Source organism: Eleginops maclovinus, chromosome 4, assembly GCF_036324505.1.
Source record: "Eleginops maclovinus isolate JMC-PN-2008 ecotype Puerto Natales chromosome 4, JC_Emac_rtc_rv5, whole genome shotgun sequence".
Lineage (NCBI taxonomy): Eukaryota > Metazoa > Chordata > Actinopteri > Perciformes > Eleginopidae > Eleginops > Eleginops maclovinus.
In genome coordinates, this window is record NC_086352.1 from 15459951 (window position 1) to 15472781 (window position 12831).

At 38.1% G+C, this 12831-nt stretch overlaps 1 protein-coding gene across 4 annotated transcripts; it reads right to left on the reverse strand.

Moving 5' to 3' along the window:
* Window positions 1–46: 46 nt before the first annotated feature.
* def8 (differentially expressed in FDCP 8 homolog) lies at window positions 47–10018 on the reverse strand. 4 transcript variants are annotated; one of them, XM_063881840.1, is made up of 13 exons: window positions 9861–10003; window positions 8589–8711; window positions 8206–8291; window positions 6046–6140; window positions 5797–5946; window positions 4210–4351; window positions 3550–3714; window positions 3287–3414; window positions 2749–2862; window positions 2466–2546; window positions 1975–2115; window positions 1639–1748; window positions 47–1340 (listed from the first exon to the last, which is right to left on the reverse strand). In XM_063881840.1, exons 4-13 carry the CDS (start codon window positions 6085–6087, stop codon window positions 1247–1249), a joined length of 1167 nt encoding a protein of 388 aa, XP_063737910.1. In that variant the 5' UTR covers window positions 6088–6140; window positions 8206–8291; window positions 8589–8711; window positions 9861–10003; the 3' UTR covers window positions 47–1246. The 4 variants fall into 4 exon arrangements, with proteins under 4 accessions (XP_063737910.1, XP_063737908.1, XP_063737907.1 ...); XM_063881838.1 differs by lacking the exon at window positions 8206–8291 and having other exon boundaries at window positions 3287–3411; window positions 9861–10018; XM_063881837.1 differs by lacking the exon at window positions 8206–8291 and having other exon boundaries at window positions 9861–10018.
* Window positions 10019–12831: the final 2813 nt, after the last annotated feature.

The window sequence follows — 12831 nt, forward strand, 5'->3', positions numbered from 1 at the left end:
ACCATGAACAGTTGACAGTTGAACTGAGTTAACCACAAGTCTGCAGTTATAATGCATCCATTACTTTATTCATGCACTATACTCAACATGTTATACAACAGGGCATGGGTCTTACCAACTCCATTAGTTTGAAAAAAATAATACAGTACATCATGCTGAAAGATAAGACAGCCATCATTATTTTAAAACAAATACTTGAGGTCAACAATTACACATTATCAAAGTTGTCACTTAAAATCTCTGACATCTCTGGACAATATGTGCTATAGGTAATTTAAGACTGAAACCATTAACATGATGGTAAATGTATTAAGACGTTTGGATAACAGCTGTATGCAACCTCACTATCTTAGGCACACAACGTTCATTAGTCTTCACAACCATGTGCTATTCACTGCACTGAACAGATTAAACACATAACAAACCGCCTGAAATGAGTTCACAGTGTTGAATAAAGGAAAGCACATTTAACTTCAATATTATTTGTTTAGCTCTATAATTCTTCCTAAAAGAAAATATACTGGTGATGCATGCTGTAAGATGCCTGTTGCCAATATCTGAACATGATAAGATAGTCTAATATATTTATTTGATTTATTATTGTAATCTAATTAAATATTGTGCAGTTTTAGTTATTTTATATTAAACTGCTGCTTGTAAATGATAGCTTAATAGGTAACTCTCCTAAATATCAACTGCCTGATGGAAGCGAACGCGAAAAGTTCTAATTAATATTACTTTGTTAATTAGTCTTTTAAAGCTAAAGTTATTATCCATTTATTATATGTGGCAACCTTAAAGGGAAGGCTTCAGCGATGTTGGCAGTATAGGTTAAAGTAGTCAAGGATCGTGATGGTAAATATACAACAACTCCTGCATGCATAATTACCCTGTTGATGTGGCTTTTCTCTATAGGGCATTAATTTTATACATTTATACAAGCAGACGCACAAAATAACATAACTCACTCACACAAACATATACACAGTGTTCAGAACATCCAGTTTCAGTATGAATCAAGAAGTTGGATAAAAAAAAAAATGTGTATATATATCTTCATTTCCAGATGGGTTTCTAAGTACCCAGCTTCATCATTTAGTGCACAGGAAGATAAAGACACTACAATATCAACATATGCACAAAACAAACCAGGACAAGGACGAAAAGCTATTCTGCTGTTGATTGAGTAGAGCACAACACGAGGCACAATGCAACATCCAGAAACATCAGGTGGTCCTCTCCAGACTTATGTGTCCTTCACATTTGGCACTTCGTCCTGCTTGCGGTCAGTCATTCGGGCACATCGTGGACAAGTTGTGGAATTGTCATAGTAACAATCTCTAAAGAGACAAACACCAACAATGTTGTTATATGTCATATGAATTCTGTCCATTATGGTAAGAGTTGACCTCCTTGTTCATCTGATACGATCTGGATTTAAATCATGACTAGACTAGATGATCTGATTTGTCAGATCTTAACTAGATAAGGTCAATAGCTGGACGTCTTTAGGATTACCATTTTCCTGTACTGTAGCTCCACTGAAGATAAGGGGAAATGAACTTTTATAGCTTTAAGATTTTGTCTCCGTTACTTTGTTTGCAGTATTTTCAGTCTGATTGGCTGTTGGTGACTAACCTGTGGAAGACAGCAGAGCAGTCGTAGCAGACGGAGGTGTGACTGTCAAACGGGAACAGTATGTCTCCTTCCTTACACAGCTCACACACAAATCCCTTGGCCTGACAACGCTACACACACAAACACACACACACACAGGCAAAGAAATAGGGTTTCAGGGAGGCTTTCTCTCTTTAAGCAAACAATGCTCAATAATTTCGCACATGGAAGCAAATATGAAAAACATTTGCCAATTTTAGAAGTTCTAACAAGATAAAGTTAAGTGTGATTCCCCCAGAGGAAATATGTGTCCTTACAGAGACAGGTCATGTTCTTCTGCTGTATGTATCAACTCACCTCACAGTCTAGTTTGATGTGCTTAGCAAATGTGGTGTGGATCTCTGAGAGGGAACAGCTGAGTCTGCCACTGGAGATGTCAATCAAATCCTGAAGTGAGTACATGTCATCATTCTCCACAAAGTGCTGACGGTCTTGTAGCTGGGGAACACAAATAAAGAAATATGAATGCTTTTTCTGTTTGTTGTAAAGCCTCTTTACAATAATAAAAAGATGAATGCACAAGCTCTAAAACATCAGACAAATACTAGAGGAAGATTTGAGCTGATACTGAACCTGTACAATGAACAGCAAGTCCGGTTTACAGTATTGCATAGATAGACTAATAATATCACATGCACTGCCTACATTTTACAACTGTATCTTTTCCTGATACAGCCCGGCTCATATATATATATATATCTTATTGGTACATAAGCATAATTTCATGCAACTGTATATGTGGCTTTTTCTTGATCATGCAAATGACAATGCAGTGAAGACACAATTACCTGTAGCAATAGCCGAGCCTCCATGGCCTCCTTACAGGTAATAAAATAGGGTTTCATCAACAGAATATCTTGACGGAGCTTCTGTAAAGTTAAAGAAAACCACGCAAGCTGTCAGTCTCACTTAATGGACAGAATTGGAGTTGTTGGACCATCAATCTGTAACAGTTACGATGAAGCAAGTTTCAAGGTTGAATGAATTCAGTAGAGAGTGGATCATTTTTAAGATGTCTTTTTCATTTACAATGACAACATCTACAAACTCCAAAGCAGTGAAGCTACCCACCCTGATCTCAACCAGTTCTTCCACAAAGTTGAATAGCAGCGGGTTGATTTCTTTCAGCCTCAGGACAGGACGTGCGATCATCAGGGCAAGGTAACGCATTGAGGAGCGACAGACCTGAAACACAAACGCACTGTTAGAATATGCCAACATGAACACACCTCTCATACCAACACAGTGATGTGGGTTGAACCTGTATCTGACTAAGATTTGCAACCCTCCTCCTGACTCATAACATGAAGTGGGTCAACTGCTGAGAGGTAGGTATTTCTACAATGTAAGATGATGTTATTGATGTTTAAACGACATCAAGCTGACTACCCTAAAGTAATTCTCTTAGACTTCTCGAGAGCCCCCCGAGCCGCAAGACACAGCGAGGTTGTTTTCACCGGCTGTGAAGTCCTCCTCATGACTTCTAAATTGACTTTGACAAGTAGAATTGGTGGAGAGCACCCTTAAGTTTATTTGACGCTTCTGTAATACAATTTTGTGTATTTCTGTGTTTAGCAGTATATTTTTTTTGTACATTTTTTTTTTTTACCTTGCGTGGGTCAAACTCCCAGTTGTGTATGACACGAGCTGGGACGATGGCGGTGTCGTTCCAGTGGCATGTGCTACAGTAGTACTGGCCTGTGTAATCGCACTGCCTGGCTTCAGTGGGCACGCCTCCTTCAAGTGAATATAGCACAGTAAAATCAAACTATAACATGTACCAAGAGAACTTGAGTTCAACAGCCTATGTATTGCTTTTGCTTCATTTGTTCCCCTTTTTAAAATTTGAATGACACGGTCAATTTAACTCACTCAGTGAAATAGGTGTCCGACATTCTGCACAGCGGTAGTCTTGTCGGTCCAGTCCGATCTCAGGGCAGATGCTGAGCTCGTACTCCGACTGGTGGCTGACTTTTACCCTGACACAGGGCTTGGTGATCAAGTTCATACACTTACTATGGCAGCGATAATAGCAGCCTGAAACAAGAAAGGATAATCACATGGCTGATAACGACATTATCACTATACCCAGAAGAGCTCAAGTCCAACATTCAAGAAATATATTCAGAGAAGAATTAGAAGTAAGCCTTAAAATATCTATTCAAATACAGAAATATTTATTGAAACTAAAAAACAATGCAATTCCTATTAGAAATCTGGGTAAAAGGACAGTCAGTGAAAATAACTAACTGTCCCCATCTCACGGGTTCAGAAAACATGAATGTATGAAGCATGCATGAGGAGCTTTGAGACAACAAATGAGACAGTTGGATTGTGGATTGATGTATGAGGAAGTCCAAATTGAAAGCCTGTGCATCAAGCTTTGAGAGAACAAAAGGGTATTGAGATAAAGAGGTATGATCTTGATCGGAGTGTTTAGGATTTTTTTGCACAATTGGATCTTTTACAGTTTGGTACTGAAACATCTCTAAAGTGTTATATCAAGCTGATACACTGCCTAGTGTGTCTCACCTGTGCAGGTATACCACGTCTGGATAAGGCCCCAGATGATGGCGCCACACTTGTCGCAGGTCTGTTTCACACTTTTGCTCTTTTCCTTGGAAAAGCGGTGCTCCAAAAGGACTCTCAGATTAGGTTCGTCCTCCTCTGGGTCCTTTTAAAGGACGAAGTGCAAAAACAAAATGTATCAATAACACTAACATAGCAGTAACACAGTTCATGTGTAGAGGAAGGTGAGAGAGAATGAGTACTGCAAAATATGTGAGACATTTACATTTCCTCCTAGACTTAAGAAGATATTCCTATTATAGCGTGAGTGTTACCATGTGTGTCTTGGTTGTTATACGACACAAACTCAATAAAAAAATGCAATATCCAAATGTTTTTCTCCCCCTTTTTTCATGGTCCCTATATGACCCTTACTGAACACAGACAGATGTTAAGGCAAAACAACTTAATGCAATTAAACATATAGCTGATAACAAGGTGACGCTCAGGGGAAATCTTGCAGAGTATACAGGACTGTACTGTGTATGACATTCAGCTGCTTCACATTATACGGTTCAAATGCCACAGTATAAATACCCTCCATAAAAGATATTGCAGATGCTAAATAACAACTTGAGTGGTTGACCTTTAGTAGGATGAGTGACATCATTTGGTCCAATCCATAAAAAAAGCCTTTATTCTGTAAGACCCTTCGCTTTCACTTGTCTTTGAAATGCATTACAAGGCTAACTGGACTATTAACTGATTCAATTGTTGATTTGTTTATTAGTGCGTTCTGCAAGACATTATATTGCAAGACATACTGTTCTTTCTCATTTTAAAAAACAGAAACTGTGCCTGCGACATTTTAGGAGTTTTGCAGGAAACAACAGCTCTCTACAAACTTCCAGCAGTGGCTCAGTCAGTATGGGCTTGGACTGGGAATCGTAGGGTTGCCGGTTCAAGTCCCCAAACAGACTTGAAATATGGAAAGTGGACCGCTACTTGGAGAGGTCCCAGTTCACCTCCTAGGCCCTGCTGTGGTGCCCTTGAGCAAGGCACCGGACACCTCCAATCCCCCCTCCCCATTGCTCCCGGGGCGCTGCACAATAGCTGCCCACTGCTCCTAGCACTAGGATGGGTTAAATGCAGAGGACCAATTTCACTGTGTGTGCTCTGCTGTGTGCATGTATGTGACTAATAAAGAGGGTTTCATCCTCCGATTCTACTTGTTCATCATCTTATCAGTCTCCAACATTTGCTCTCATTTATCTTGTACAGGGTGTTGGCTAGAAGACCAAATCCCAATACCAAGGAAAGCATTAATTTGTTCATTAGGATATCTTATGAGCCTCATGACATGAGACTCATGTCCACTAATGAGCATCATGTATGTATATAATAATTGCACCCATTAGATTATTCTTTACCCCTCATTTGATGTTTTCCACAGAAAGAAATCTATGTTTCTCAAAACATGTCTGTACAGCTGCGTACACATAATCAGAAACATGCAAGTGGAACTGGTCACTTAAAAAGTTGACCAATTGTCCATCTGAGCCATTATTAAAAACCAGTTATCCCCTGCTCTATTCACTCCTCAGGCCCTACCTTAAGTTCCTGCAGTTTGAGACGGAGGTGGATAAGCTTCACCACAGTGTCTTTTTGTCTCTCTGAGTGTTCTGGCAGCTCCAAGATCAGCTTTTTGCACTCCTCTATGGCCATTTTCAGCTTCTCAATGTCAGATGCAACAAACAAACCCTGAAACAGGTGAACAAGAACAAAATTAAGTACAGTAAACCAATAATTCTGATTCTTTAAGTCTGATACTTTTTTAGGAGTTGACAATGCTTTTCTTACCATAGGCCTTGAGAAGTGGTCCTCAGCTAGACCGAGGTCCATTGTCCGGTCTAAACTGTGGGTTCTGGTCCCAGAGAACAGCTCAGGTCTTGCGTCTTAAAAAAGGCAACATGGCATAAAGCACTGTCTTCTTGTAGGGGGTACAATTGCATTCAGTCATGCAAGCTAATTTCGCACACATGACTGTGGCCACTCAAGACAATCCCTACACTCTGACTCACCTCTTAGTAAGTCTAAAGGAACAACAAGTTCAAAATGGATAACTAAAAGAATCCTGAGCAAAAATCTCTTATCAGTTTGGAAAATGTGTAACTAAGTCAAGGGAAAAGGCAGACTCCTGAGTCATTAAAACGGCTACCCGAATGAACCTTGAAGTGCTCATAACTCTAGATGTTTACAATCAATCTGTTTTATATAATATCATCGTTCAAAATGCTAAGAGTGGTTTGTAAACTAGATGAGAGCTGGAGCTTTCTGATGTACAGTATTTGACCGCATTAGAGCATGTATTATTGATGTGGCCACTTGGGGGCAGCAGAACAACCTGAGACATAACATCTGACTTGATTCCTTATTATTGAGCTAAAGGGACATTGGTGGGGGTGGGGAGGATGAAGAAGCCGAAATAGTCACACTATCTTGTGATTCAAATGATGAACCAAATCTTAACTGAGTGTGTAACATAATAAACTCAGCAAGCAATGAACAAATGCCAGCTACAGTTCTTTTCCTAACCTTTTGCCCCATCCATGTGCAGCCCCATTATTAAACACATGCTTCAGCACACACCCAGCAGACAGGGAGGAACATAAGCCTTTCTACTCTGATTAAAACAGAATGTCGAATTAAAGGATACATTCAGACATGAATGTACAAAACATTTACTTAACACTGAAAGATTTGCATTGTACTAAAAGGAAAGCGTCACCTGTACAGTTTAATGTGATCCATGGAATAACCTCGCAATAAAAACTACCTCGATACAGTTGTTGTTTTCTGAGTACGAAATGTGAGGATAAAACTCTTATTTGTAGTATTGTCCTGAATTAAATGGGTTGTAATTAGTTAGTGATCTAAGCCCATACTTCTATCAGAGTTAGACTCACACTTTTTTAGGTTTTGTTCATCTTTGACATGTATCTAAAAAACTATATTTTAAAATAAACCTGCGCCCAATAGATACTAAAAGACACTCTTATTTAATACAAGGCATCAACAGTGCATACTGGAACATGAAGTACTGTATGACGCTAACATTTTGATATGGATAGTTATAAAAATGCAAACATCAATTAAATTGAACTTAAAATGAAATCAAACAGACAGAAGCAAACAACAGATGATGTTTTTACCTGCATAAGCCTCACAAAAAAACATGTTCAGTGAATTCAGCTTCTCCGTGCCAGACAAAAGAAAAATATGACCAGGTCAATTCTCTTGGTGTGTCAGGCTTGCCTGTCAAAGTTATTGTAATTGAATAAAAAGTTTGTAAATCCAAAATCCTAAAAATACAGGAAGTGTTCCGAATGTACTGCCCATGCTTGTGCTTTTCGCTTCCTGTGGTTCAGCTATTGCATTTCAACCTTCCCTTTCCCCCGTAAGCTTAGAGATACTGACAAAAGTCCAGCATGCTTTTTCTTTCTGTTAGGATCTTTTCCAAACTAGATTAAAACAGATCAACTTGAGTAAATATATGAGAGAAACAATTAATCAGCCTTAGGGACGATATGTACAGTAAGCAAAGAATAAGGGATCTGTACTACACCTGCAAGTGACATTGAGAAAAGCAAAAACCATCATCTCAGAAAACACCTCCTACTGCAACACCCATTTCCTCATGACAGGCCACAGGCAAGGAACATTTGTTGTTGTTTTTTTACACAACAATGGCTAATAGAGAAGTACAACTAATCTGAGTCATTTCACAGTCTGCAAAACCAGCATAACAGAAGATTGCAATGATATTTGGATGTCTGCCAACGTAGACTTAATAGTTCCTAGACAAGGTCAAATGTGCATCATAAAGAAAGAAACTGGAGGAATTAAATTCTCATCCTAACAACCTCATCTGCTGCACATGTGCTGGGATTTTCCTGCGATACATCAGAAAATGAAACAAGAGTTTGACAGTTCAAGTTGTTTTGTGCTCGTAAGTCTTACTTCATTTGTCCTGGCAGTTCCCAACAGTGAAATTGATATGACATGTTTCTGTCTGCATCGTATCCTTTATGAGGTCTTTGTCAGCACTAGAGAAAGAAATAAGCCCATGAGTGAAGTGCAGTGTGAGTTGCTGTCAGTCACCGTAATAAATGTTGTTTTGTAGCACTAAGGATGCATGACAAGTCACAAAACTGTCCAAAAAATAATCCATATAATTCTATGTTAACAGATCTTGGTTCATTGGTAATCAGTAAGTTAGAGAGTCCACGAAAGCAACTTGGCCCTAAAGCAACAACCTTTTTTCCAAGAAATGAACTACGGGTGTGAAAGTGACCATAAAGTAATGACATGATTTGCCTGTGAAGAACTTCCACAAACTTTACCATGGAGTGGGGGAGTTTTGCCTCCTTGGGGACCATCTTCTTCCTCTCCACGATCAAAGGGATTGAGGCGGGTTTGGCGAAAAAGTGCTAGTCTCTCATCATACTCCATTTCATCGGCTACATCTAAAGAAGAATATAAAACACAACAGTAACAGTAATAGGTTGGTTACTTTCTCCTCTCTTATATTTAGGAATTGAAGCGAGAAGCCAGAACCTAATGTGCCTTATTTTCACATGTGTTCCCATTCAGAACCCAATTCTATTGCTACCTGCCACACTTGTTATTTAGACTTTCTGTAAAAACACTTTAAAGAATCATCCCAAACTAAATTTAAATGAAACTCCACAAAGCTACAGCAGAGCCACAGAAGAAAGTCTGCAAATGCTGTGATGTTTTCCCTGACTGCGTCTTCACAGAGGGCTCCCTTGACGAGTAAATTCCTTTTATTGGCTAAATGTGCTTACATTGATTAAAGTTAATGTCAAGAAGTTAAGTAAAAATGGTCCACAGCACTTGAAAAAAAGAGGAAAAAACGTATAAATATATTATCCTGACTAAAAGGGAAATTATTTTCCACACATGAAAAGGAATAAATGCATTTTAAAGAGCCATCAATGAATCTGAGGTGGCTAAATGATAACAGGAAATTCTTGATTTACAGTTTCACTCTGTCTTGTTGCTATAAATAAATAAAAACATGTGGTTAACTTAATGTTAGTGTTTAAGGGTTGCGTATCAATTGAAAATTGCATAACATTTAAAACCACAGCACTCATTAATCTAAAAAAAATCAATGTACTGTGTATACACACACAACACACAGCCCTGTCACTAACACTGGCCGGCTAAAAAAGCTAGTTCGCTGGAAGTCCCTTTTGATATATGCTCCAAAAACAGGCATGCAAATATTTATCCTCTTACTTATATATATGGTTTCAAATTGTTGAGGTCTATGACGGTAAATGGGGTCAGCAGGGTCAATAGGAAAACACATTTTGAAGCCTCGCCTCATCTACTGTAACCAATCAGGGCTGTTGTTGACAGTCCTTTCTAACACAACCGTAACATTCTCTTTTTGTTGCGAGCCTTAATACTAAACACTTAGGATATTAACCATGAATAATAAAATGCTACTAATTTAAAAAGGGCACATCGACAATAGACAGATGTCAACAGACCGCTAACGTCAGCTAGCTCATTAGCTTAAAAGCAAGCATCTGCTGAATGCTAATGTTAGCCTATCAAACGGTCATGTCTGGTCAGCAGCTTACCCCGTTGTCGACACTAGTAATCGTTAAGGACTCGGCAGCGGTCAAATATATTTTATTATTGAAGCCAGTGGTTAAAATGAACAGTTTTCCCCGTGTTGTGTTGTCTCTTCCATCAGCAACATCACAAGAGAAAAAGTGTCAAGTCATCCATCGTTTTAAGTCGGTTTCCGGTACGTATTTTCAAAATAAAACCCGTATGGTACTTAGGAGTCTTGGTAACTTCCAAATAACTTCCTCAAAGATTAAAAAGCGTCCCAGTGAATTGGGGAATAGGTATTCCCCAGAATATCGAATATTGTAATAACTGCTGATTTAATGAGATATTGCACTAATTTACATTTCATAAAATATTACAAGGGTATTAAATAGTTGTTATTTTCTGAGACTGTTTTCTAACAAATAGGGTGAATACTGGCCTAAATGCTGTTGCAAAATATGCTGTACTTTTAAAGTTATTCAGTTTTGCAAGATTAGACCTGCTAGACCTGTTGTCATTGCACATTTGTTGTGCAGCTCCTACAATGGTACATTTAAAATCCATACAATCACACAAAGCCCTTAGTGTATAAGTGCTTTCTGGTTGTGTGGAATATCCATGTTGTATTCCCCCTGCTATTATTGTTATTTGTATTATGATTAATATAATTAGTATTACTTATAAATGATATTATATTACACAAATCAAATTATTACTTTTCATAACAACTTTATATCTTAAGTCACTTTATTCATTCTCAAATACTTTTTAACATACTAGTTGGTTGTCAGATTTACATATCCATAAGGTTGTACAAAAAAGAAAGAAAGTCCTTGAAACAGGTATAGGTAAAGAGACAGTGCAATACATTTCTTTGAGGTCTGGTATATAGTTATAATTTAAATGAAAGAGTAAGCAGAGCGACGTTTATATGAACTACAAAAATCAGGGATCGGCCTGTGTTATGAAGGGCTTAATTGTAGCTCCACTTCCACAGGGCTTGGTTCTTGAAAATATTTGTTTGAAGTCAGCAACATTTCAGTACAATATGAGTTTGTAGGAATTAAATTTGTGTTCAAGTCTTTAAGCTTTGACATTTCATGCATATTAAGTTTAAAGTGCAAATATCCTCGTCAGCAGCTGACCGTCATTAGAGAGCAGATATCCAATAAAACGTTTTAAACACTAATGCGGCTGTGGTGTATTAAATCTGTTCATATATACAGTTAGTTACTCTCTGCGGTCATAGAGAGTGCAGGGAGTGAGGTTGTGTAATAGGGTATTGCATGAGAAACCTCTGGAATATGTCAGAGGGCCTCCATGTATGAGTAAGGGAAAGACATGTCGGACAAACATACATCTCTCCTTAGTTGGGTACACATTCTTATAGTTCACCTCCTTTGCATGCACAAAGAGATTTCGGGGGGGGGGAGGGGGGGGGACTTCCACAATTGGCTCTGGGAACCTGTATTGCCCGTGTTGGTGTATGATACTATGCTGTTTGTAATAAACCTTATTATATACAAGCTGGTGTCTCCGGAGGCTTCTTCATCATCTTCACAAACATCGCTACAAGATACTTCACGGCCAACCCTTTTTCTAAAGTTAAATAACAACAGTCTTGCAGTTCCTCAAGGTTGTGATCATGTGGGGTTGAATGGATACATACCATTAAAAAGATAAATCAATGGAAAGATCAAGGATCTATTTCAAGCCAAAATATTGGAGACAAATCTACTCTAAAGGGCAACTTTGATAAATAATCACTCAAAATGTACAACAACAGAAAAGGCATTTGTGTAATAAGTGCATAAATACATTTGTTTTCATTTCAAAGGTGGCAGCAGACTTGGTATTTACCATCAGAACTCCGTTTTTTTTTTTTTTTATGTGGCAGATTACATTTTCATCTGAGTTTTTGGGGTATTTGTATCATAAACAATATTAAAGTACTGTTTGTATGTAGGAAGAGTTCATCCTTGTGGTCAAATGAAGAAAAGTTTCCTGGTCATATGTATGACTTGAATCCTTTGAGGTGGAAATTCCTCTTGGCTGTGAACAGTGCTGCTTTGTGCGGCTACATGAAAGAATAAGTCATAACCATAATTTTAAACATGATAATACAGCAAATCCTTTCAATCAACGATTATCAAGTGACATGTGCTTGATTTGACCACGTCTGTTCATTTTATTTACTTCATTAACAATTGAGAGCGTGTATGTGATTGTTCTTCAACATGACTGTAGTCCATAACATAGACAGTTATCATAAACTCGCCTTTGTTGAACATTTGCATGATACCATCACATTTGTGTTCACACTGAGATGGTCCATCACTGACAGTTGTCTCTCTCGCTACCTTTGATTATCACTTAGTGTGTCATGTAAATAAATGACCAACTGGCTAATTGTTCTATATATTTTTTTGTAATTAAATCATTAAATAAAAGACAGTCAATGTGTTAAAACAATAGAAATTTAAAGAATTCAGTGTTTAAGACCAATAAATAAATAACTGCAAAAGACCAATAATGTAATAATGTTATGTGCTTTTATCGTTTTTTATTACTGAATGAAATTGACCCAGATACGCCGTAAATGATGATGCCTTACTTATTTGTTATGCCATTTCATTTCCGTATGACGACTGCTGCACACATTTTTAATTTGTTGATACATTCGATTTGAAATGGACTTGCACCCGGGTGATTGAGGGAGGAAAAGGAGAAAGAAAGCTCCTACGAAATCGACTTTACGAAGGGAGGGAGAGGGGGTTAACGCCAGTAAGAAAACACCGATTGCACAACTGAAGTGTTTTAATGACGCCTCTAGGGCACCGTAGGCAGCCTTCGTAACATCCAAATAATTGACTCCAAGGTTTGTGGTTAACCTCCTGAAAAAGCCACGACCATGAAATTATTATCAAGGTGACCAAATTATTATGTCCACAAATGAGCAATTATGAGACTGAAGAATAATGCATTCATTTTGGT

Bases quoted from the DNA above. Each gene is read 5' to 3' on its own strand.
- def8 (XM_063881837.1), bottom strand. From the start codon at position 8,697: ATGGAGTATGATGAGAGACTAGCACTTTTTCGCCAAACCCGCCTCAAT. The intron at 4,352-5,796 runs GTAGGGCCTGAG...GTCCTTTAAAAG, and splicing joins TCAAACTGCAGGAACTTAAG to GACCCAGAGGAGGACGAACC. The intron at 1,341-1,638 runs GTTAGTCACCAA...TTGTCTCTTTAG, and splicing joins TGCTCTGCTGTCTTCCACAG to AGATTGTTACTATGACAATT.